At 42.1% G+C, this 26,871-nt stretch overlaps 1 protein-coding gene and 2 long non-coding RNA genes across 12 annotated transcripts in view; 1 reads left to right on the plus strand and 2 right to left on the minus strand.

Moving 5' to 3' along the window:
* LOC309508356 (neprilysin-like) overlaps positions 1–26,871 on the plus strand; it is a 159,058-nt gene that overhangs the window by 104,858 nt on the left and 27,329 nt on the right. For 7 of the 10 annotated variants that reach the window (XM_082182952.1, XM_082182953.1, XM_082182946.1 and 4 more), the window contains 6 exons: positions 13,750–13,853; positions 13,994–14,052; positions 14,162–14,281; positions 14,370–14,503; positions 14,987–15,052; positions 15,570–15,665. In XM_082182952.1, the coding sequence (XP_082039078.1) occupies positions 13,750–13,853; positions 13,994–14,052; positions 14,162–14,281; positions 14,370–14,503; positions 14,987–15,052; positions 15,570–15,665 (579 nt within the window). Of the gene's footprint in view, positions 1–13,749; positions 13,854–13,993; positions 14,053–14,161; positions 14,282–14,369; positions 14,504–14,986; positions 15,666–26,871 lie in introns of all 10 variants that reach the window. The other 3 variants (XM_082182949.1, XM_082182947.1, XR_014209446.1) reach the window with 2 other exon arrangements.
* Positions 1–26,871, minus strand: part of LOC309508536 — a 166,443-nt gene that overhangs the window by 79,423 nt on the left and 60,149 nt on the right. The gene's annotated exons all lie outside the window — the stretch shown is intronic.
* Positions 17,220–20,566, minus strand: LOC309508531. The gene is made up of 3 exons (XR_014209508.1): positions 19,694–20,566; positions 18,321–18,385; positions 17,220–18,232 (listed from the first exon to the last, which is right to left on the minus strand). It is a non-coding gene; the product is annotated as an uncharacterized lncRNA (long non-coding RNA).

The raw sequence follows: 26,871 nt of genomic DNA on the forward strand, positions 1-26,871 counted from the left end.
GTGTGGAGAAGGGGTGGTGGAGGGATGCTGCAAAAACTGTCAATGGAATGAGGTGAGACTGTGGAGTATATATGCACCTCTTACCATTGATTGCTGAGTGCTTTCCACTTGTGTTAATTATCTGAACGTGCTCCTCCCGAACCTTGTTAATAAAACATCATTAGTTGTAAATTTAGTGCGTTCAAATGGGAAAATATGTCCGTTAAAAATGCAACGTTGCACATGTATTCTGTGTCTCGAATGATGCGCAGGTGGTCAGCTGCCGCTTTTGATTGACTTTGCATAAAAAAATCCACAACTTGATCCCTGAGTTCAACGAAACGCTCCAGTGCTTTGCCCTTACTGAGCCAGCGCACGTCGTTGTGGAGTAAGAGGTCATCATGAGAGGCTTCAGATTCCTGCACAAATTTTCGGAATAGACGGTGCTGTGTGCTTGAATTCCCCCTGATGAAGTTAATTATTTTCATTGTTTTGTCCATAACCTCTTTAAGATCGCCACTTAATTTTGCGCACAGCACGCTTTGGTGAATGAGACAGTGAAGTGCGTTAATGCTGGGAGCGACAGCCTTAATTCTGCTCACTACTCCCCTGTTTCTGCCAATCATGGCAGGAGCACCATCTGTGACAACCAGGTTGACTTTTTCAAATGACAGTCCATGCTTTTGAAATAGTTCCTCCAGCTTACCAAAGATAATAGCGCCAGTTGTCAGGCCCTCCAGTGGAATCAAGGCCAGCAGCTCCTCTTTGAAATATTTGCCATCAAAATATCTGACGAAAACGCACATTTGGGAAATGTCAGTATTGTCGGTGGACTCATCAATAGCCAGCGATAGGTATCTGGCTTCTTTGATCTCATCAATTACAAGTCGCTGGACATCCTCTGCCAAAACATTGACACGGCGAACAGCAGTTTTAGCAGACAGAGGTATTTGCTTAACAGACGCAATTATCCTGTCCGTAGATTTGTCAGTGGCAAGTTCCTCCAAAACAGCCACCATGCACTCCTTAAAAACATCAGCATCGGTAAATGGCTTGTTATGCCTGGAGAGTACCCAGGCAGCCTGCAGAGACGCACTTGTTGCCCTCTCTTGCTCAGTTGAAGTTCGGTTAATAATTCCGCTGGCATGGGAGTACTGAGATTTCAAAGCAGCAACTTTTCTCCGACGGGCCTCTGACTGTTCAGGATAAGACTCCTTGAAGCTTGCATGCTTTGTGCTGTGGTGACGCCTCAGATTGTACTCTTTAGCGACAGCGACAGTTTCGTTGCAAATGAGGCACACAGGTACAGCATTTCTAAAAGTAGGCACTATGAATATGTACTTATCAGTCCATTCTTCATTAAAACTACGGTTCTCTGAATCAACTTTCCGCTTAAGGCTCTTTGAGAGTGCCATTTTTCATTCAAATATATTCAGATGGCCTTTTTTCTAGTGTTCTCCACAAACTACGACCTGCATGTGACAGTGATGGACAGCTTGACAGCCTCACAAATATGAAGCCTAAAATATCGCTATTGCCCCCTGGTGGCTTGCTGCAGTACAGGTAATATGTAAAAAATAACAGAAATTTGGAATGAGAATTAGTATATAAAATAATAACATATTACTTAGGATACAATTAAAATTTTATTTTATATACGAGTATCTGGCCCTTACGGTGTCTGCAGAGAAAAATTCTGGCCCTTGGACAAATATAGTTGATGACCCCTGCTCTATTGGGTTGAGATCTGGTGACTGTGGGGGCCATTTTAGTACAGTGAACTCATTGTCATGTTCAAGAAACCAATTTGAAATGATTCGAGCTTTGTGACATGGTGCATTATCCTGCTGGAAGTAGCCATCAGAGGATGGGTACATGGTGGTCATAAAGGGATGGACATGGTCAGAAACAATGCTCAGGTAGGCCGTGGCATTTAAACGATGCTCAATTGGCACTAAGGGGCCTAAAGTGTGCCAAGAAAACATCCCCCACACCATTACACCACCACCACCAGCCTGCACAGTGGTAACAAGGCATGATGGATCCATGTTCTCATTCTGTTTACGCCAAATTCTGACTCTACCATCTGAATGTCTCAACAGAAATCGAGACTCATCAGACCAGGCAACATTTTTCCAGTCTTCAACTGTCCAATTTTGGTGAGCTCGTGCTAATTGTAGCCTCTTTTTACGATTTGTAGTGGAGATGAGTGGTACCCGGTGGGGTCTTCTGCTGTTGTAGCCCATCCGCCTCAAGGTTGTGCGTGTTGTGGCTTCACAAATGCTTTGCTGCATACCTCGGTTGTAACGAGTGGTTATTTCAGTCAAAGTTGCTCTTCTATCAGCTTGAATCAGTCAGCCCATTCTCCTCTGACCTCTAGCATCAACAAGGCATTTTCGCCCACAGGACTGCCGAATACTGGATGTTTTTCCCTTTTCACACCATTCTTTGTAAACCCTAGAAATGGTTGTGCGCGAAAATCCCAGTAACTGAGCAGATTGTGAAATACTCAGACCGGCCCATCTGGCACCAACAACCATGCCACGCTCAAAATTGCTTAAATCACCTTTCTTTCCCATTCTGACATTCAGTTTGGAGTTCAGGAGATTGTCTTGACCAGGACCACACCCCTAAATGCATTGAAGCAACTGCCATGTGATTGGTTGATTAGATAATTGCATTAATGAGAAATTGAACAGGTGTTCCTAATAATCCTTTAGGTGAGTGTATATATATATATATATATATATATATATATATATATACTGTATATATATATATATATATATATATATATATATATATATATACTGTATATATATATATATATATATATATATATATATATATATACATATACTGTATATACATACATACATACATATTATATATATATATATATATATATATATATATATATATACAGTATATATATGTATATACAAAATATATATATATATATACAGTATATATATGTATATACAAAATATATATATATATATATTGTATATACATATATATACTGTATATATATATATATATATATATATATATATATATATATATATATATATATATATATATATATATATTTTGTATATACATATATATACTGTATATACATATATATATATATATATATAGCTCTGGAGAAAACTGTGATGTCATCATCCAGCTCAGTTCAGTTTATTATAATGGTGTCAATGCAGGCAGATCAATAATATTGTTGAATTTTAAATTAAATGTCCCCAACTAAGCAAGCCCAAAGCCAATGGCGACAAAGGCAAAGAAAGGCGAAAAAGGCGACAGTGGCAAGGAACCAAAACTCCATCAGGTGACAGAATGGAGAAAAAAACCTTGGGAGAAACCAGGCTCAGTCAGGGGGCCAGTTCTCCTCTGGCCAACGAAGGAACGAAAAGTGTATGATTATGATTCAGGCAGCATTACAGGTCAGAAGTCAGATTGGATTGGAACATTCAGAATACTATACAGTTCCATCTGGTTGAAAATTGGAGTCATCACGTGCGTATGCAGACGAGTTTGTTGAGGATCAGAGCAGAAGTCTGTCGTGTCGATGAGGCCTCCACGGGGGTTGACAACTCCTCTGGAGTTGACAACCTCTGCCGACACATCAAGGATGTGTTGTGGTCGTGTCTAGGTCCACCATCTGATCTGGATCCGGCCCGGATCCGGCTGACTACATCATGCGTTGTGGTCGTGTCTAGGTGCAGGTCCACCATCTGATCTGGATACGGCCTGGGTCCGGCTGATTACAGTTGACCTCGGAATAAACAGACAGACTAAAATTAGCGTAGATGCCATTCTTTTTATAATGTAGCGAGTACATCAGGTGTTATAGGAAGTGTTCCCGGTTCCGGACTACCTAATCTATGCAGCCTAATATCTGTGCGATGTCTGTCTGTGTGATTTCAGCAAGGTTACCTACTCAGACTGAACGAGTAGATTGCATGCGATGTAAAGCCAAAGCTCAGGATTTGTGTGCTTACACTATACGGTCCGAACGTCGAGCTGCGACTTGACTGCTCACACTATACGTGTGAAATATGTGCAATAAACCCCCGTGCCGGGTTGCGCCAATAGACGATATCATGTATCCATAGTTCCCTATCGTCCGGTCACTACGACGTACGTCGTGGTGATCGACGAATAGGAATCTCGCTAGAGAGGCCAATCTACTTCGAGTGAAACTAAAACAAGCCAATACACATTGGCGTGCAATCATTTGCATCAGCTGTGCAGCCTCGCAGCGCGGGTATTTAACGAGCAGCTGGTGCGATTGCACTTCAGCTTTTTGCTTCGGAGCCAAGCACTTCGTTGCTTCTACAAAGAGTGTGACTTATAGAGAAAAAAGGCTTTCTGGATCTCTCCTTCCCAGTGCGGGTGATTTATTTTTTTATTTTTTTAAGATGACTTTCTATCTGTGTGTTTCTGGATGCGGTCGTTACCTGGGCTCACGGGATGGTCACGATCGCTGCCTCATGTGTCTGGGCATTAAAGCTGCGGTCGAGACTCTCGTTCCTGCAAAGGGGCGGAGTCCCCGTGCCTCTGCCTCGATCCAATCCTCCTCAGAGGGTTGCTTCGGGCAGTGACATGGGAGACCTGAGGATTACGGTGAGCGCGTCTCCTTCGGGGAACCAACCCCCTAAGAGCCATCACCCCTCTCATGCTCCGCAGCCAGTTGAGCCCCCATTGGAGAGAGCTGGACCATCCTCGCGGTGTGTACCGTTGTCTCCTTTGGGGCTCCCCGCAAAGACCAGATGTCGATTGCTGCATCTGAGGGTGGGTCAGACTTCTCCACGGATGACGACTCGGCGCCGCTACCTCCTTCGGGTGTGTCAGCGGTGCCCGAGACAGACCCGGAGATGATGGCCATGCTTTCCCGGGCCGCCAACGGGGTCGGGCTCGTGTGGAATCCTCCACCGTGTCCCGAACCCTCGAGGTTGGACAATTGGTATCTCGAGGTGGCGCGCACTGGTTCTCAGAAACCCACCCCAGTGCCTTTCTTCCCGGAAGTGCATGAGGAGCTTACGGGGACGTGGACAGCACCTTTTACTGCCAGAAACCGTTACGGTGGCTCCTCCTCCCTCACCACCCTTGATGGCGGGGCGGCTAAGGGATACACGCGTATCCCGCCAATGGAACGGGCCTGTTGCCATGTAACTGTGCCCTAACTCCACTTGGCGCGGAGAACCGTGTCTTCCTTCCCGGGCCTGTAAGTACTCGTCGGAGTTAACCGGCAAGGCTTACAAGGCCTGTGGGGAAGCTGCCTTTGCCGTGCACGCCATGGCGTTGCTGCAGGTCCATCAGGCTAAGGCACTGAAGGACATGCACGAGGGTGGTCATGATCCCCAAGTTCTTCAGGAACTTCGCATCGCGACGGACCGCGCGGTCAGTGGGTCGTGCGATGTCCACCTTGGTGGTCCAGGAACGCCATCTCTAGCTGTGTCTGGCTGACATGAGGGAGACCGACAAGCTCCGGTTCCTTAACTCCCCCGTGTCCCAGACCGGCCTCTTCGGCGACGCGGTCGAGAACTTCGCCCAGCAGTTCTCGGCTGTACAAAAGCAGACTGAGGCCATCAAACACATCCTGCCGCGATGGCCAGCTGCTGCCTCCAACCCACCGCCTGCGGCTCCTCTGTCTGCTCGTCGCCGAGGGCGGCCTCCTGCATCTGCCCCTGCTCCCGCACAGCAGCAGCAGCCGCCATCTAAACGCAGGCCGCCCCGCCCGTCCAGGCCCCCGCCACGAAGGGCGGCAAAGCCAGAAACAAGCGGCCCTTGGACGGGCGACCCAGAGATGGAAGGGACTGCTCTCCAGCAGACGATGACCGCATCGGGTGGAAAATCCTTATTTTCCTTTTGTTTTTGTTCCGCCACTGGCCTCAAAACCAGCGGTACCCAAATGTTCAATAAAAGAGCAGTTTCTTCCATCTCTGGGTCCGAAGAGGGCCCGGAGAGCAGTGAGGGAGAGAATCCTCACCACTCTCACCCGCCTCTTCTATCGCCAGCAGGCAACAGTGTGCAGTTCGAGAACGCAACTCAAGTCTGAGTGTGCTGTGCAACACTTACCTGGTTCCTGCACCTCCTGCCCCGTGGAACCAGGTAAGTGTTGCACAGCACACTCAGACTCCGCTACGGGCTGCCTCCCAGAGAGAGCCTCCCGAGCCGAGTCCCTGTGTTCTACCTCGCTGCCCCACTCTGGGTACGCCTACGGTCCCTTTGGTCCCGCTTGCACGGTCTCTGCGAGCCTGGATAGCGCTCCCCAGTCCGTCTCGCTGGCTCATTCGGACCATCAGGCTCGGCTATGCGATTCAGTTCGTCCAGCGTCCCCCCAAGTTTCAGGCCATCTACTCCACTACAGTGAGAGCAGCCGATGCCCGTGTTTTGCGCGCGGAGATCACAGTCCTACTGGCGAAGGACGTGATAGAGCCGGTCCCTCCAGCCGATATGAGGTCAGGGCACTACAGTCCCTACTTCATTGTACCCAAGAAAGGTGGTGGGTTACGAGCAGGTGGTGAACCTTCACAAGCTACCGTTCAAAATTCTCATGCAGAAACGCATTTTCAAATGCATCCGTCCCCAAGATTGGTTTGCAGCGATCAACCTGAAGGACGCGTACTTTCATGTCTCGATTCTTCCTCGACACAGGCCGTTTCTGCGCTTTGCGTTCGAGGGTCGAGCATATCAGTACAAGGTCCTGCCCTTCGGGCTGTCCCTGTCTCCCCATGTCTTCACGAGGGGAGGGGAGGGGAGGGGAGGAGGGGAGGGGAGGGGAGGGGAGGGGAGGGGAGGGGAGGAGGGGAGGAGGGGAGGGGAGGAGGGGAGGGGGCCCTTGTTCCCATGAGAGAACAGGGTGTTCGCATTCTCAACTATCTTGATGACTGGCTCATACTAGCACACTCGAGATCAGTTATGCCAAAACAGGGACCTTGTGCTCATGCACCTCAGCCAGCTGGGTCTTCAGGTCAACTGGGAAAAGAGCAAACTCTCCCCCGTGCAGAGGATCTCTTTTCTCGGTATGGAGTTGGATTCGGTCGCACAGACAGCGCGCCTCACAGAGCAACGCGCTCAGTCGGTGCTGAACTGCTTGAACACGTTCAAAGGCAGGACAGCGGTCCCACTGAAATTCTTTCAGAGGCTCCTGGGGCATATGGCAGCAGCAGCAGCAGCGGTAACTCCGCTTGGGCTGCTCCATATGAGACCACTTCAGCACTGGCTTCACGGCCGAGTCCCGAGATGGGCGTGACATCACGGCACTCACCGGGTGACAATCACACCGGCGTGCCGCCAGACCTTCAGCCCGTGGTCAGACCCCTCGTAACTTCGGGCAGGAGTCCCCGTGGAACAGGTGTCCAGGCATGCTGTGGTATTCACAGATGCCTCTGCCACCGGCTGGGGTTCCACGTACAACGGGCATGCAGTGTCAGGGGTGTGGACGGGCCCCCAACTGCATGGGCACATCAACTGCCTCGAGTTGCTAGCAGTACCAAGCACGTCTTGCTCTGAGCCGCTTAAAGAGGCCTCTACAGGGCAGAGACGTGCTGGTCCGTACAGAAAACACTGCGACCGTTGCGTACATCAACCGTCAAGCTGGTCTACGCTCCCGTCGCATGTCGCAACTCGCCCACCATCTCCTCCTCTGGAGTCAGAAGCATCTGAGGTCGCTTCGAGCCATGTATGTCCCCGGTATGCTCAACCATGTATCCGATGAGCTATCACGAGCTGTGCTCCCGGGAGAATGGCGACTCCACCCCCAGGCGGTTCAGGTGATCTGGAGAGAGTTCAGGGAGGCTTAGGTAGACCTGTTTGCCTCCTCAGAGACCTCCCACTGCCAGTTGTTTTACTCCCTGACCAAGGGAACACTCGGCACGGACGCACTGGCACACAGCTGGCCCCAGGGCCTCCGCAAATATGATTTTCCCCCAGTGAGCCTACTTGCACAGACCCTGTGCAAAGTCAGGGAGGACGAGGAGCAGGTCCTTCTGGTGGCTCCCTATTGGCCCACCCGGACTTGGTTCCCAGAACTCATAATCCTCGTGACAGTCCCTCCCTGGCCCATTCCTCTGAGGAAGGATCTTCTGACTCAGAGATGGGGCACCCTATGGCACCCGCATCCGGATGTCTTGTCCCTGGATGGGACGCGGAGGTTCTAGGTGACTTACCCCCAGAGGTACTTAACACCATCACTTCTGCGCGAGCGCCGTCTACGAGACGTGCGTACGCCTTGAAGTGAAACCTGTTTGTCGAGTGGTGTTCCTCTCACAGAGAGGACCCCCGAAGATGTTCGATAGGGTCAGTGCTTTCCTTCTTGCAGCAAGGGTTGGAGCGAAGGCTCCCTCCACCCTCAAAGTCCATGCTGCCGCTATGTCACCATATTATGACCACATAGATGGCAAAACAGTTGGAAAGCACGACCTGGTCGTCAGGTTCCTTAGGGGGGCGAGACGTTTAAATCCTCCTCGTCCCCCCTCCATACCCTCTTGGGACCTTTCCCTGGTGCTTTGAGCACTTCAGGATGCTCCCTTTGAGCCCTTGCAGTCAGCAAACTTAAAGCTTCTCTCCTTGAAGATTATGCTGCTGGTTGCACTGGCCTCGATCAAGAGGGTTGGGGACCTGCAAGCGTTTTCGGTCGACGAATCCTGCCTAGAGTTCGGGCCGGGTGGCAACCATGTTGTACTGAGACCCTGGCCTGGCTATGTGCCCAAGGTTCCTACCACTCCCTTTAGAGATCAGGTAGTGAACCTGCAAGTGCTGCCCCTGGAGGAGGCAGACCCAGCCCTGGCTTTGCTCTGTCCCATTTGCGCTCTGCGTATGTACGTGGACAGAACTCAAAGCGTCAGGACCTCAGACCAGCTCTTTGTCTGTTACGGAGGCCAGCAGAAGGGAAAGGCTGTCTCCAAGCAGAGGATGGCCCACTGGATAGTGGATGCCATCGCATTGGCTTACCAAGCTCAAGGCGTGCCCTGCCCGCTCAGGTTGCATGCACACTCCACGAGAGGCGTTGCATCCTCCTGGGCGCTGGCACGTGACTCCTCACTAACAGATATCTGTAGAGCTGCGGGCTGGGCGACACCTAACAAGTTCGCTAGATACTATAACCTACGCGTAGAGCCTGTGTCCTCCAGTGTTCTCACCCTAAACGGGTAGAAGCACTGAGAGTACCGGCTCTGTTGGGTTGCTGCACCCTACTGTGCATCCTTATTGCTCTAGAGTCAAACCTGTTGAGTGCTCCAACACCCTCGGGCCGGACATGGCGGAGCATCCGGTGCCAGGCCTTTATCCGCTGAATCCTTGAGAACCGGGTCTAGGCTGGGTCCCACATGGTTGACCCTACGGGGATCCCATGTGTGTATATTCTCCACGGCTGCTCCTAACGGAAGCCTGTGTCTTTCCCTTGGGCTAAGTCACCCACTATCCATATGCAGTACAACCCTCGGGTTAGTCCATATGTCTATTCCCACATAACTCTAATTAAGAATGTGGCTCCCGCAGTGTTCCCCTCCCTCAGATCGGGCACGCTTTCCCAGTGTTATCCAATAATCTCATTGTATGGGTTATCACGGAACAACAGTGACGGATACTCTCGGTGTAAGCCCTCTCCTATCGTCCTTCCAGGCAAGAAGGTGTGGAGGCTTACATAGGGCGCTGGATGGGGTGCAGCAGCTGTGGCGCTTTGGTAGGGATTCCTATTCGTCGACCACCCCGACGTACGTCGTAGTGACCGGACGATAGGGAACGTCTCGGTTACATATGGTAACCCTCGTTCCCTGAGGGAGGGAACGGAGACGTACGTCCCGTCGCCACATCTGCTGCTACCCGCTGGGGCGACCAGCTTTTCAGGCTTGGCTCCTCAGCATAAAACTGAAGTGCAATCGAACCAGCTGCTCGTTAAATACCCGCGCTGCGAGGCTGCACAGCTGATTCAACTGATTGCACGCCAATGTGTATTGGCTTGTTTCAGTTTTACTCGAAGTAGATTGGCCTCTCTAGCGAGATTCCTATTCGTCGATCACCACGACGTACGTCTCCGTTCCCTCCCTCAGGGAACGAGGGTTACCATATGTAACCAAGACGATATGGTCAAAACAAGCATCAGCTATCAATATCAAGATGATTTAGCATTTCCAATTTATGTATTAAAGGGGTGGTTGAGTGTGATTTCACTTTTCTAACTTTAGTTAGGGCGTAATGTTGCTGTTTGAGCATAAACAACATCTGCAAAGTTACAACGCTCAAAGTTCAAAGCAAAGGGAGATATTTGCTTTTAAAGAAAAGGACTACAACAAACGGCTGGTTGGGACTACACGACATTCCTCTCGGGTTAGTGACATCACTAACCCTAGAATTTACATAAACCCCGCCCCCTGGAACACGCGGACTGCGTTCAGAAGAGGAAAAGTTGTTGTATAAGAGTACATTTGTGAGTCAGCTCAAACTTTAGCATCCATCTTTTCACATGCAATAGAAAGTCACTGGTAACACTTTACGGTAAGGGTACATGAATTATAATGAATTCATGTATAAATTCATGCATGAAATATGCATTCATTCATGCATTAATATCTCATGAATCATCAGGAACTAACACGAGTTCAACGTTTTTCATTCATGACTTCATGACAACAACACCTTAATTAAAACATTAACTAAGATGAGTACATCATCATGAATTATGATTTATTACGCATGATCATGATGTTTTCTTTGTTCACACAAAAAATTGGTCTTTACCACCTATTGTGGATAAAGCTATGGTTATGGTACATGAATCATCATGAATTCATGCATAAAAAAGTATTAAGTCATGCATGCAAGACTACTCTTCGAATTATTAAAGGAATATAAAAAAATACACATTATCTAATGCATGCATACAGGCTAGAACAGTATATCAATTAATGTGAGAACTTTTTTTTCTGAATTATGATCTGAGTTTCCAAGCATGTTCATGTCTTCATAGCCTGCAGGTAAATGGACAGAACCCAAAATTGGCCAATCACAGCACATAACATACGAATTCTGTTGGCGTTCAAATACAGTAGTCATCATTAACTAAGCATTATTTATCAATGACTTCATCATGTGTGTGGCCCCTCAACTAAAGTGGTGACTTGGTGCTTTGAAACACTGATGAACAATGTGTTTTCATTATGATCTGAGTTATCCAGCATGTTCATGTCTTCTTCATAGCCTGCAGGTAAATGGACAGACCCCAAAATTGGCCAATCACAGCACATAACATACGAATTCTGTTGGCATTCAAATACAATCAAAGTCCATTTGTGTCCACAGTACATTGTTTGCAAAGGCTTGAACTTTCATGTTCATATTCATGTCATTTCACAGTTATGCCACATTGTTCATCAGTGTTTCAAAGTCACCACTTTAGTTGAGGGGCCACACACATGATGAAGTCATTGATAAATAATGCTTAGTTAATGATGACTACTGTATTTGAATGCCAACAGAATTCGTATGTTATGTGCTGTGATTGGTCAATTTTGGGGTCTGTCCATTTACCTGCAGGCTATGAAGAAGACATGAACATGCTGGATAACTCAGATCATAATTCAGAAAAAAAGTTCTCACATTAATTGATATACTGTTCTAGCCTGTATATGCATGCATTAGATAATGTGGATTTTTGTACATTTCTTTAATAATTCGAAGAGTAGTCTTGCATGCATGAATTAATACTTTTTTATACATGAATTCATGATGATTCATGTACCATAACCATAGCTTTATCCACAATGGGTGGTAAAGACCAATTTTTTGTGTGAACAAAGAAAACATCATGATCATGCGTAATAAATCATAATTCATGATGATGTACTCATCTTAGTTAATGTTTTAATTAAGGTGTTGTTCATCCATGAAGTCATGAATGAAAAACGTTGAACTCATGTTAGTTCCTGATGATTCATGAGATATTAATGCATGAATGAATGCATATTTCATGCATGAATTTATACATGAATTCATAATTCATGTACCCTTACCGTAAAGTGTTACCAAGTCACTCTGTGTGCATCTCACAACAGTTCATATATGAGCAATTTATAGATTTATCATGACAGAATATCCTAATTGAAGATAGTTAACTCCACATCAGCAACATAAATTCAGCAACATAAATTCATCAACTAACCATTCAGAGACGTCCTGTTGCATTCTACATGTTGTCACTTCTTCTTGAGTCTCTCCATCAGTGTTGCCAGATTAGAAATGTCGAAGTATCGTACCAAAACCTCAAAATTATCGTTTTTTGAGAAAAATTATCGTACACGAACCAAACACATAAAATATAGCTATTTTCCAACAATTTTATTTTCCAAATAATTTTACAGCCAATTTAAACAAGCTGTGTAATACGCTCACACTAACTGGAGGAAGTCTGGCTACTTAACTTTTTTTTTGCCAAAGTGCAAAAGATATGCCGACAGTCCACATTTTGAACTAGACCATAATTAAACTATGAGACAGAGAGAAAAAAGTGCACAATTAACACTAGAAAGATTCAAATTCCGTCTCTAAGTCGCTGTCATCATCGGATGCCACATCCACTTGTGCTGTGTTGGCAGATGTTGGTTGGGGAATCCTTTTACGGTACAGATTGGATGCCGTCATGGAACTGATCTAAACTGAACTGTCTTCTTCGGCAAAAGCAAAACTGTAGTGTAGTGTTGACGTGCGGTCGACACCGTGTGGTGGGTGTGTGTGTGTGTGTGCTTGCGTGCAGGCAGGCGAGCCTGCGAAATGATTCGGGGTCAGAGAGAGAAGCGGTAGGATGTGTGTTTGGACGAACGACTGAAAACTCTGAAATTATCGTACATTATGGGATTTTTTTCATTATTGATCGTACATCGTGAGGTCAAATTTATCGTACAAATACGATAATTATCGTACATCTGGCAACACTGCTCTCCATCCTTATCTGACTAACATTAAAGGCAGAACAGTTTCTGTCATTTTAGTGTGTCTGCGTGAGGTAATAGCAGCTGCTAACAGAAACCCGCCCTCTGCAGCAGCTCATTTGCATTTAAAGGGCCAGGCACAAAACGGTGCGTTTTTGCAAACCCTCAAAAAGTGACAACTTTAACTTGCTATATAAAAATATCTGTGGGGTATTTTGCGCTAAAACTTCACACACACTCTGGGGACATCATAGATATATTTTACATCTTGTGAAAAGGGCATTATACCACCCCTTTAAATTATTAGTATTATTGTATTATTATTATTATTATTATTATTATTATTAGGGAAGGCCTAGGCTACTTTTATTATTAAATTGATAGGCTATTATAATTAATTTGCCACACAATAATTTCATAGCGCATCACCGCATAACCAACGCGCTGTGAGGATAATAAAAGATTACATAGAAGCTTACTCCTCATTGAAAATTGTCTAAAGCATTTAGGTCGATTACAATGAATTATAGGCATATAATTACAATTATTAACAGTCTATAATATGTCCAAACACTGCAATAATTAGTCATCAATGAAACTTAAAAACAGCTTTACTGTCTTCGTGACGTGCTGTCTTGGTAAGTTTAGTTCCAACACCAATTAAACACCTGAACCATTTAAGTAAGGTCTTCCTAGGCATACTAGAAACTTCCAGGCAGGAGGTTTGAGGCAAGTTGGAAATAAACTCTGCTGGGCAGTTGGCCTCCAGGAGTAGGTTTAAGACTGTGCTGTTGTCTGCATCTTATCTGTTGTGCAAACCTCTATTTTTTATTAGTTAAGCTATAATGCAGAAGAATACTTCGAGAACATCCTGAAGAACTTGGAGTTTGGTCAGAAGAAACGCCTGAAGAAACTGAGAGTCAAAGTAAACAAAGAAGAGTAAGACCTCTTTCCATAATGTCCCCCCAAAATAGCTCTAAAATAGCTGTCATTTTTATTGAGTTTAGTAACTGCTATAAAACCCTAACGAATAAAGATCTGTCATTAAATATTAAAGTGATATGCATCTTTAATTCAAGATGGATAACAGGAGCTGCTGTGGTCAATGCATTCTACTCATCTAGCAGAAACCAAATAGGTACTTGTAACACTTTTACAAAATGTAGCAGTAATTTAACAAAACAAATAAGGTATGTCTGATCAATTAATTAATTATTAAAACATTGGAATTATCTGCTTTCTCTCAGTATTTCCTGCAGGTATTCTTCAGCCACCATTCTTTGGTAAAGGTCAGCCCTGGTCTCTGAACTATGGAGGCATCGGGATGGTCATTGGACATGAGGTTACTCATGGCTTTGATGACAATGGTATCAGACTAGAAACAGATCTCCGTTAATGATTCTTCATTTAAAGCTGTTGTAAGTTTAATCTCCATGCATTTCCTTTCTTGTTCAGGGCGTAATTTTGATAAAGATGGTGACCTCAAAGACTGGTGGACTCCATCTTCGACTCAGAAATTCCATGAGCTTTCCAAATGCATTGTTGACCAGTATGGAAGCTACTCTTGGGATTTGGCGAACGGACAAAATGTATTCCATCAAATGTCTTCAGACTGATTCACACCAATTCACATAGTCAATAACTGTCTAATCAGACCATCATCGTGTTTAAATTCCATTTATTTTACAATGTCTTTATTTTTTATATACATATAAATTTGAGGTTGTGTAGCAAGATGAGGGGAAATTATTCAAGCTGACATGACAAATAATGTAATATCCAGTCCAACAAAGCTTACCAAATATTACCAAAATACTACAGTTCTATCTACCCTACTGTGCTAAGCTGTTTACCATATGTGGCAAATACGACTTTAAAGCCTCTATCATGGGTTATTCATAGCTGTCTGTGAATTTCTGACAACAGCAATATGGACCTTATTGTACACAAATAGTTTTCCTGGAACTAGAATAAGCTGCAATTTTCTAGAGATGTAGAAGGACATCTAAATTACGGTTTGATTTTCCATCCCCTTTCTTCTTTTCTTTCTCTTCTATCCTTTGTGTGAACAGCTAAATGGGAATAATACCCTTGGGGAGAACATTGCTGACAACGGGGGCATTCGCCAGTCTTATCAAGTAAGGACAGGGCATCTTGGCCTTTACTGCAGCTCTTTTGACATCCCTTTTTACTTCCAGAAGAATAGATTTAGTTTAATACACTTTCTCACTTGCAAAATTCAAGGTTAAAAAGGTTATGATAGATTCTCATATGCACGATGATAGATTCTCAGTTTGTTCCGCTGTAGATGGATTTCAGTCAGATTGTGATGACAGAGGGAATTGGCTTAATGGTTTAGACTCTTAGAGAAGCTGAAGGGGGAGAAAATGGCTCATGGACTGCAGTTCAGTGTATTTAATACTAGGTCTTACTGAACCATCAAATATGGTCTACAGTATGTAAGATACAATCACAAATCTGTCACTGATTCACAGGTCACATGTGATTCACATTATCTTCAGAAAGCATTTGGCTGTGAGATGAAACTTCATGTCTGATGTTAATTATTATTTAGAAATATGAGAGTGAAACGTGTACGTTTCCAGTAACTTCATCCCAAGATTAATCAGTATCACTGTGTTATCACTTTTTCAGGCTTACCAGAACTATGTGAAAAAACATGGAAAAGAAGCTCCTCTGCCTGGAATTGATCTCAATCATGAGCAACTCTTTTTCCTTAACTTTGCACAGGTGAAACTCTTTATGTTCTTATAACTAAGAACATAAAGTAATATTACATGTTCAGCACAAGTTAAGATCAGTTAACACCACTTTGTGACATTGTTTTGATGACCACATTTATCCCTACTTTTCCCTCCTTAAAAAAATTTGGCTTAGTGGCTACGTTTACATGCAACCAAATAATCCATTAGTAATCGGACTGACGGCTCAAGCGGACTGTAATGTAAACACCTTCATCGATCCGATTGAGCTCGATCCAAATGAAATTTCGATCCGATTGAAAGGGGTGGTTTATTTCTCTTCTAATCTGATCAAGAGAACATCTAAACACTTGATCGGATTGAAAACTGAAACTGAAAGGACTGTGCATGTTTAATGACATAGATATAGCGTAATGACGTATGATGCGCAGAATGAGCTGTTCATCCTGTTGAATAAAGTGTCACATAAATGAGTATCCCGTCATTCTAAAATTCTCCTTTAGATCCTCAGCATCTGTGAATTTTGTAAATCAATCGGGATCGATTGCTCTGGTCTGCCTCAATCCGTGTATCATTCTTTCAGTTGTTTCTTTTTTTATTTAATATTGAAAGTAGAAAAATGAGAAAAGTTCCTTTTTCGACTTTTTTTTTTTTTTTTTTTTTTTGAAAAAAAAGATTTCAGCTTGATTTTTCGTTTTTCATTCTGAGGTAGAAATATGAATAAACAGCTTGAATATTCGATTTCTACATGTGGGCGGGAAATCGATTCTTGTTTTTAGAATATTTTTAGAACAAATATTGTTTCTCACAGTAAACTGCCATGCAGGCTAGAATTGCGAAACATTATTGGATAATTCTTATAATTTACATTTCTCTGGGCCAATCGGAATCTTAGCACATTTTCTCTTGGCCAATCGGAATCTTAGCACTTGCGTCATAACCTTGAAGCACACACACCATGACACACACAGCGTCAACAACAGCTGAGCTCGCCATTTGCCTGGCTACCGTGTGAGTCTAATGGAAACTCACGCATGAATTTCCCTGCATTGAACTTGTTTTAGCGCCCGCCAAAGTGAATTTTTGTCCCGCCAAAGTCTTATTTGATCGGTGAGTAATGTAGATGAACGGCTGCGTTTGTGACAGGGCGCATGTTTTAACTAAAAGAACGACCAGAGAGAGAGAGAGAGAGCCGGTCGCGCGCGCGCACTCTCTGTGTAAACGACTTCCCCAGCTAACACAGTTACGTTGTGAAGACGTAACCGGACCGGACCATATTCGTCGTAGCGACGTGCCACATAACGTTCCAGTGACGTAACTTTGTGATTCCCATAATCGTCGTGGCGACGTTATAGTGGTACGTCGCAAGAACGTGATGAGTACGTCTTTATGACCAAACTGGCACGTTGCGAGGACGTAACACCAAAGGACCATATTAGTCGTTGCGACGTGCCACATAACGTTCCAGCAACGTAACTTTGTGATTCCTGTATTCGTCGTGGCGACGTTATAGTGGTAGGTCGCTGGAACGTGGCAGGTACTTCCTAACGACCAAAATACCACGTCCGCATTTATTTTTAATATACTTCTCACCTTTAGTCCTGGGAATTAAGATGTGCTTGATCCATAACATTGAAATCCACATAGAACTGATAAACTCAAACATTTCATTCTCTGCTGTAAAACCTTATACATTCTAATAGGGAATTGTGTATTGTTTTCTGTTAATACGTTTAGGGATCAATACAGATATGTAATGGAAACCAATACAAACTTGTATTAAATTCTAAATAGAAAATGGCCCAAAACCACACTGCATTAATTTATTAATCAGCATTTATTCAGTGTGTTTCTTTGTACAAACTAAGCCAATAAATTTTGAACATTAACGATTTTTTAACCATGTTAACAAGTAATGAGTACAGAAATGTAACATCAATTAATTAATCAAAAAACATAATCAATGAATAATGTAACCAACTATTAAAATGTTTTATTCTTTTTACTGAAAAAAAAAAAAGTGTTTGATATTCTTATTGATACTACTCTCTATAATTTGGCAGATAAACAATAAAGACCTTTAAAAAAAGAAATGAAAAGATTCAGCATTTTCTTTATTATTAATTTTATTTGCAGAAATAGGTTCAGTTGTTTCCTGTAGTGTCCTATGAGGCTCCTGCTACAAATGTCTGGTGGTGATGTGCTTCATTGCTTCACTACCAGTAGCTAAACCTGAACAATGCGACAATTACCAAAGATCTATAGCCTAGTCCTTGAGCTTCTCTGAAGCTAACAAATAAAATACAAATATTGCTCATAAAGAGTAAAGATATGTAAAAGGAACAATATAGATTTCTAGCATTTCTCCTGTATTATTTCGCCCACCAAAATATACATAAAGAGTTTTTTGTTCAAGAAAATGAGCATGATGACTGTGTCCCAGCTGTGGAAACCGCTCTTTCAGACAGTGTTGAGGAGGCAGAAGGAGATGATGGAGAGCTGTGGGAGAAGAGGAAGAGTCTCTTTCTTACCCCACCAGTGGAGGGCAGGGTCTTCTGAGGCAAGGAGAGGAGGATGGTCTCTCTCTATATATTGCTGGAAAATAAAAATAAAATGTACCATACTACTGTAGTCAGGTTTATAGTTTTTTGTTAGAAAGGAATAAGAAAATTGTCTAACTTACGTATTCCTCCTCCTCCTCTTCCTTATCCCGAGCTGCACTGTCACCTCATCGTCCTTCTTAGGCAGCTAAAACAGAGGAGTACTTTATTAATGTTGCTAATATAATGCAGTTTTTCGAAAATACAGTAAAAACAGTAATATTGTGACTATCATTAAAATGTAAAATAGCTGTTTTCTATTTTAATGTATTTTAAAATATAATTTATTCCTGTGATCAAAGCTGAATTTTCAGCATCATTACTCCAGTCTTCAGTGTCACATGATCCTTCAGAAATCATTCTGATATGATGATTTGATGCTCAAGAAACATTTATGATTATTATCAGTGTTGAAAACAGTTGAGCTGCTTAAGATTTTTGTGTAAACCATGATGCCCTTTTCAGGATTCTTTGATCAATATAAAGTTCAAAGAAAAGTTTTAAAGTTAAATCTTATAACATTATAAAAGTCTTTACTGTCACTTTTTATCAATTTAATCCATTCTTGCCATTATTGTTTTCCAAAATCTTACTGGCCCCTAACATTTGAATTGTGTACACAAAAACAAGAAGCAGCATAACTGTTTTCAACATATTAGATAATAATCAGAAAAAGTCATTGAGCATCAAATCATCATATTATAATGATTTCTGAAGGATCATGTGACACTGAAGACTGGAGTAATGATGCTGAAAATTCAGCTTTGATCACAGGAATAAATTGCATTTTACAATATATTCACATATGTTATTTTAAATGTTAATATTATTTCACAATATTATTGTTTTACTGTATTTTTAATCAAATAAATGAGTCAGTAATATAGGTAAAAATATGGTGGGGGAAAATGGATATGAAGTTATTTAATAACTTAAGCTTCCTCAGTTCTCCCTGTGTTTCCCACTTCTCTGTCAGCAACTTCCTTAAGAAATGTTGAAATCGTAGAGCTTCCCCTCTGTTGTAGAGGGGTTATTTTGTCGCTGCTTAAATAACATAACATGTATCAATATTTCTTTACCGTGAAAGATCAAAACGCATCTAAACTAGTTTCAGACAATTTTAGCTCAGTGTAAGTGACGTCATCGATTAACAGCACACAGCTGCTACATTTATGTTATATCAGTTAAATAAATTAATCAACTTCCAATCACACATTCAGGTGCACATCATAACCTCTTATCTACACAAAGATGTGATTATAAGCCCAAACTTTTGTAAATAAGAGCTTAGGTTAGCCTCTCTTCTGAAAACGGTTGAGATGCTAACGGACTTTTTCGAAGACACTAAACCATTTCTACAAAGTAGCCTAAATATTCAACAGATGTAATAACACGTAAGAAAAGTGTCAGGAACAGTTGTGTATATTATGTGTGTGATTTTAGAGACTAAACTCACCTGAAAGCAGTGAAAACAACAGCAAGAGAGGGAGCTTTCCTGATATCCGTTTTGTTGCGGCGCCGTTTCCATGGCAACTCTGCGCCGCTCCAGGGTTTGAAAGCTACTCAAATGTTCAGCCCGCACGCTCATAAAACACGTCAGTCACGCAGCATTTACATAAATAAATATGTAGAATTAACACATTACTTAAATACAAATCTCATGAATTTAAAACTCATTTTTAAGTTCTTCAAGTTTGAAGTTCAGTTTGAAGATTTTTTTAATTGTTGTTTTTACGAACACCCAACCTCCTTAATAATAATACAAAGGATAATAATAATAATAATTATATACAAACGTTTATATTTATGACAAGGTTGTGAGGACGTCGTGGTAAAGTTCTTTTTTTTTAGAATCTTGCCTAACGTTCCAGAAACGTTGTGGGCACGTCCTCAAAAGACGTCGCTAGTTTATCCCATGGAGAACGTTGTAAAGACGTGGTCCACTGGTCACCAGATAACTTTCCAGATAATTTCAATTATATAAATAAATGCATTACAAATATTATCCTAGTGATAATATGCCATTTGGATATTATATGGAACATTTACTTAATTCATCAAAGATTTTATTAAGTTATCTGGTGACCAGTGGACCACGTCTCTACAACGTTCTCGATGGGATAAACTAGCGACGTCTTTTGAGGACGTGCCCACAACGTTTCTGGAACGTTAGCCAAGATTCTAAAAAAATGGAACTTTACCACGACGTCCTCACAACGTTCTCCATGGGATAAACTAGCGACGTCTTTTGAGGACGTGCCCACAACGTTTCTGGAACGTTAGCTAAGATTCTAAAAAAATGGAACTTTACCACGACGTCCTCACAACGTTGTCATAAAGTAATGTCACGCTGACCAAATGACGACTAACTGACGACGTCGTCACAACGTACTGTGTTAGCTGGGTCACCGTCTCCAAACTAGGCGCTGTGTTGCTCTCTCTCCCTCGCACATATTAATCAAAATAAATCGACACGGTGGTAAAAGGTCGGAAGACCAAAGTTTCGTGTGGAGCATTCGGAGATTTTTTTTCCCCTGAATTATACTGCTGGGTGTGAATTGTGCTAAATAAGTTTCCTTATCTTCTCTGAAAAGCGTTCCGGACATTCAGCTGACATAAAACAACACTTTAATTAAACGAAATAAAACTATACAGTGATGAAATGTTTTCTATGTTGACAACTTGACACAAATCTTGGATGTCCATGTCCTAACTGCTGGGATAATCACACAACGCGCACGACACGTCCAATTCGCGAACTAATAATGACTCCTTTGAACCGATTCATTTTAATGAATCGTTAAAACAACTGATCTTTCCAACAGTGAACTCAGGAGACGTCTGAATCGGTGTATAACTAATCAGTAACACTTTACAATAAGGTTCTATTTATTACATACATTATATAAAAAGTACAGTTTGCTAACTCGAGCTTAAACTTTAAAATAAATAAAACCACTTTTTTTTAAAAGCATTTTAAACATTTTTCCACACAGTGCTATCAAGAATCGATAAGAGAATCGTTAAAGAATTGGATCGATAATCAGAATCATCAGTGGCATTTTTATTGATAAAATCTTATCAAATCCCATCCCTATGTGAAGACAGTAAAATTATAATCAAACATTAAAAGAACATACATGTTTTTTAATATATATTTTTTTAAGAGTAAAAAGATGCTAACATGAGGTCTTATTGTGTCACTGTCAGTCTTGTTACATCAGTGCAAAACTAGGGTATGCAGATTAATTATTATTATTATACATCATTCATCAGCATGCATTGATTAATCCCATGGCATGTATAAAAAAAAAAGTTAGTCTGCAAATCCTTAAATGAATGGTATTCAGAAAACAAGAATGAAAAATAAGTAACCACGTATCATAAAAATATACATAGTAACCTATAAAAATAGCCTATTGTGCCCTTTATTACAAACAACATTTAGTCTATTTTAAACGCCAAGCCTAAACAAATTTATTTGAATCGAAACTGAAACTGTACGGACGTTGGGTTCGCACATCTCTCATTCAGTCCAAAGTTTCCATATTTGCAATGTAACATTTGGATGCTAACTATTAATGTAAAGAAGGCTTCGTACTTTAGTCGAGTCCTGATATAGGCTACACGAAGGCTAAATCAGCATCTTCAAGGGAAATGAGTTTGGAATATCATCAAGTTTACTGAAGTTTTACAAAAGGTGAATTAAATTAAGCAGAATAACTTTTTATATGTTTGGTTGACTGTTTTATTTTAATAATGAATAGGCTGCGATGTCAATATAGCAATGCCAGAAGTGAGCTGATAATATGTGTAAGCGCGATGCGCCAGCGCCATCACTTGGATTTGTTCCTTAGCTGGAGAAATAACGTAATACTCTGTCATTTAATACTCTGTCATTCGAAACAGTAAAATGTAGCCTATATTTTTATTTGTGTACATTAAAAATTACTACAAAATGTCATGTCTTCAAAAAATAAAGAAAACAACATGATGCGCTGCTTTAGCGCGTCTCAGTCTCCTTGAACATCTTTCTGGCGCACACCAAAAATGAACCAAAATATAACGAATAGCCTTCTTGGCGCGCCTACTTTTAAAAGTCAACATTTAGATTATTTGAAGTAAAATGCATTATATAGGCCTAAGTCACTTAGGAATAAATCACAGCGTGCTTCATGATAAAAAACGTGACTTTACTGTTCGGAAAATAGCAAATTATTTCACGGACCCCCTGGCACTTGAGAACTGCTGATCTACACAGAAGAAAGCCCTGTCTTGGCTCTTCCTCTGTACGGGTTGTGTCGAGCCATTCGTTAGTCTGGTTGTTTGATGAGAAAAATATGAAATGTAGTTGCAATAAACGAGTTAAGAAGCCGCACAACTGCAGCAGCAGCGGAGGACTTTTATTCTGCTGTGGGGAACTGAGGAAGAACTGATGACGGAATAGTTTTATTTTCGGCTGACAAATCAGAGGAAAGGGGTGTTTCATTCCCGCCCACGTGTAGAAATTGAATATTCAAGCTGTTTATTCATTTTTCTACCTCAGAACAAAAAACGAAAAATCAAGCTGAATTCTTGTTTTTCATTTTTTTGAAAAAACGGGGGGGAAAAAACCAAAAAGGAACTTCTCATTTTTTTACTTTCAATATTAAATAAAAAATTAAAAAAAATCTAAAATCACTATCGCTCGCAAAACGCACTAGGCTTCCGCTGACCTGTTAATCTGCCATTCATGTTTGCCATCTTTTTTTCTCTCGCGCCTCTTCGAGTCCATCAAACAACTGTGGTGAGTAGGATCAGTCAACAAACAGGGTGAGTCATGTCTTCTCCTATTATTGTCACTTGCACGTCATGTCACATGTATAGTATAGACTTCTCTGTCAGCGGTGAGGACTTAACATGTGATAAATGCAGGGAGATAGTCAGGCTGACGGAGAAGATTTCAGAACTAGAGACACGCATCCAAACTTTAATCGACGATAGTAAGAATGCAAGGGCTTTAGATACTACTTTGGATGCGACTAGCTTAGTGAACTCTGTACATTGTTCGGTTCCGGCTGTAGAGCCCGTGCAGCAGGGCAACTGGGTGACCGTGAGATGCTGTAGTCGCAGGACAAAACGCCGCTCTTCCGTTCCGATAACCTTCATTTATATAGCACTTTTAACAATGACAACATTAAACAGGTTCTCCCCACTCAGTGAAACACCCACTGAGAAGCCTGTTGAATGTGCCCTAGTTATTGGCGATTCTATTACACGGAACACGAAAATAGAGACACCAGCCACCAAAGTCACGTTTGCCGGGAGCCAGAGCACCTGACATCAAAGCAAATTTAAAAGCGCTGGCTAATGCTAATCGTAAGTTTTCTAAGATTAGTATTCACGTCGGCACTAATGATGTTCGACTCCGCCAGTCGGAGATCACTCAAATTAACGTTAAAGAGGTGTGTGAACTCGCAAGTACGATGTCAGGCACTGTAATTTGCTCTGGTCCCCTTCCTGTTCGCCGGAGTGATGAGATAGTTAGTAGACTGTGCTCACTCAATGGCTGGCTGTCTAAGTGGTGTCCGCAAAATAATATAGGGTTCATAGACAATTGGAATAGTTTTTGGGGCAGACCTGACCTGTTGAAAAGAGATAGTATTCATCCCTTCTGGGATGGTACTGCTCTTCTCTCTAGTAATATGGCACATAGTCTTAGAGCTCAAACATGACAATCTGGGGCTCAGGTCAGGAAGCAGACAGACTGGCTAAACCGACCGTCTGCTAGCTGTCTCACGTCACTGAGGTCAGATAAATCCCATCACATAGACTCTTTCACCTAGATATCACATAGTGTCTGTTCTCTGAACTAGGAAATACAAAAAACTCCCAAACCCATTTAAGGGTAAAAATGTGATTGATTTTCAACACAAAAAACCCAATGCAGATAAACAAATGATAAAGCTTGGGTTGCTGAATATTCAATCCCTTTCTTCAAAAGCACTTATTATTAATGATATGATTACAGACCATAACCTAGATGTGCTGTGTTTGACAAACTTGGGTAAAACCAGACAATTACATTAAATGAGTCCACCCCGCAAGATTACTGCTATAAGCATGAGGCTCGTTTAAAAGGAAAAAGGAAAAATTATTGCAGTAATTTATAGCAATATCTTCAGTATTACTCAGAAGTCTAGTTTCAAATATAATTATTTTGAAGTGATAGTGCTTACTGTAACGTTATCTTGCGTAAGTGATAAATCCCGTTTGACATTTGTGCTGGCTACTGTATACAGGCCACCATGCAGATTTTATCAAAGAATTTGCTGATTTTCTATCAGAGTTAGCACTGGCTGCAGATAAAGTCCTAATTGTTGGTGATTTTAATATCCATGTATATAATGAAAAAAGACGCATTGGGATTAGCATTTACAGACATTCTCAACTTTGTTGGAGTTATGCTGAGTTCACACTGAACGATTTTAGGCCCGATTTTCGCTCGCCGACAAATGCCCGAAATCATAGGCAAATCGGTGCTCGTTCACGCGAGTGACAATCATGCAGTGTGAATGAACAAAGACGCAATCTGAGAGAATCGCAGATGAGTCGCCGATGCCCGTGAGATATTTGGCACGCTAAATATCTGGACCTGTCGGCGATTCAAAATCCTGCTGTGTGAAAGTGTTCTGACTGAAAACTACATCGGTGGTGACCAACAGCCAACGAGAGAGCAAGATACAGGACAGCAGGATGTTCGGGGAGGAGTTATTGACCAGAATATCAGTATTTTAATAGATATATTTACAATATATCAAACAGAAACAAAGCACAAACATTTGCTTGACCAGCAGCAACAGAAACACATTGCAAAATTATTTATTTACCCCCAACTCTCTGTGCAGAACACACAATCCTTGCTCCCCTCTTCTTCCCAATCATTACCTCCAGCATGAACTTTATTTTTCTCCTTTTCGCTGCAAATCAGCACACAGACAATTTGGATCGCAATCTTCTTGCAGGCTATTATTTTTAAAATTACTTTCAGTCTCGTGCGAGAACTCCGGTTTCACGCACGCGTGATCTTGCGTTATTTCCTTATCACTTCTCGCGTGTGTTTGGTTGTGAAACGTAGTTTTCGGATCAGACAGAAGTTGTCAGCGATTCTTTCTTTTGTAAAGTCATGCAGTGTGAAACGCCCTGTCGCCGATCCATCGTGCAGTGTGAACACACCAGCAATTGAATGCTACCCCAGATAGTCATGCAGTGTGAAAAGAACAGTGACCCGACTACTTTGAAAATCATGCAGTGTGAACTCGGCATTAGACAACACATGTCAGGACCTACTCATTGTTGAAATCATACTTTAGATCTAATATTGTCACATGGAATCAATGTTGATGCCATTGAAATTCTGCAGCAGAGCAATGACATCTTAGATCATTATTTAATCTCATTGGTACGTCCAAGGACGTATTCATTTATTAATTTATTTAGTGTTAGTACCAAGGACGTATTCAGTACCAAGTACTGAAGTGTTAGTACCAAGTAACGTTTCACGCTCTTCTTGCTTGATACGGAGATCTAGCTCTTTCATTTTAATTGCCAATACTGGATCGAAAGAAGCTACCGCAGGAGGGCCCTCGTCTAACACAGCTCCCAATGCTACGTCAGGCGAAACCTCCTCCATAGCAGTATATTCTGGTAAAATCCCAGTTTCCACAAGCCTATCACACAACTCTTGCTTAATAGTTTTTTTTCACTAACTAATATTAGCTATCAACAATAAATCGACTTTTGTGGTAGGCCGGAGAGTGAATGCAATCAAATCAAACTCCATCTACCACAGTTTCCTCACCCACCAAAAAAAACTGCCAAACAGTGCAAAAAAAAAAAAGAGACTTACCTCAAATAGACGAGTCTCTTTCCAAATTAGCTTAAACAAAGAGACAAGCCCCCACTTGTTACGTTCCCCTGACCGTCTAGGGGTACCAAAAGAAAATACAGAACATAGGTAACTAGGGAGCAATGACTCAGGGGAGAGTAAGGCCTAAAATAACAAACAAAACAGCCTACTACCTAAATTTGGGAGGAGTCCTAACTAACCTAAGAAAGATTAAACAATAAGAAATAAACAACATAAACTTCCCTCAACTCCCTTGCTATACCAAAAACAGGGACAACAACAGTATTTAAAAGAAAAAGGCACTCACCCCCTACAGCTTCCCTCACAACGGTAGTAACTAAACAGTTTAACAAAGACACAATACCTTCTGCTTAATTTTTTAGTTGTAGTGAGAACAAGATCACTGAACACCAGCCACTGCTAACTCACAATTACTGTATCTGAATCTGAATGTCAGAAGCAAACATATATCAGAACAGTGTTCAATCTGGAGCAGGGGAGAAGTGCATCTCCCTCTGCAAACACTGGACTGCACTCTTATACTCTCCATCTCAGGCACACTCATAAACGAGTTACAGGTGCTGATGATTAGACCTGAGAGAGAGAGAGAGAGAGAGAGAGAGAGAGAGAGAGAGAGAAGCAAACAAAAACACAGGGCACACAACCACACCCACACTTTCAGAAATAAAAAAGATCAAAGAGGTTCAGGAGAAAATCATAATGTGATGTTATTCCATCTAGATTAG

This window comes from Leuciscus leuciscus, assembly GCF_965113295.1.
Source record: "Leuciscus leuciscus genome assembly, chromosome: 10".
NCBI classification, from domain to species: domain Eukaryota; kingdom Metazoa; phylum Chordata; class Actinopteri; order Cypriniformes; family Leuciscidae; genus Leuciscus; species Leuciscus leuciscus.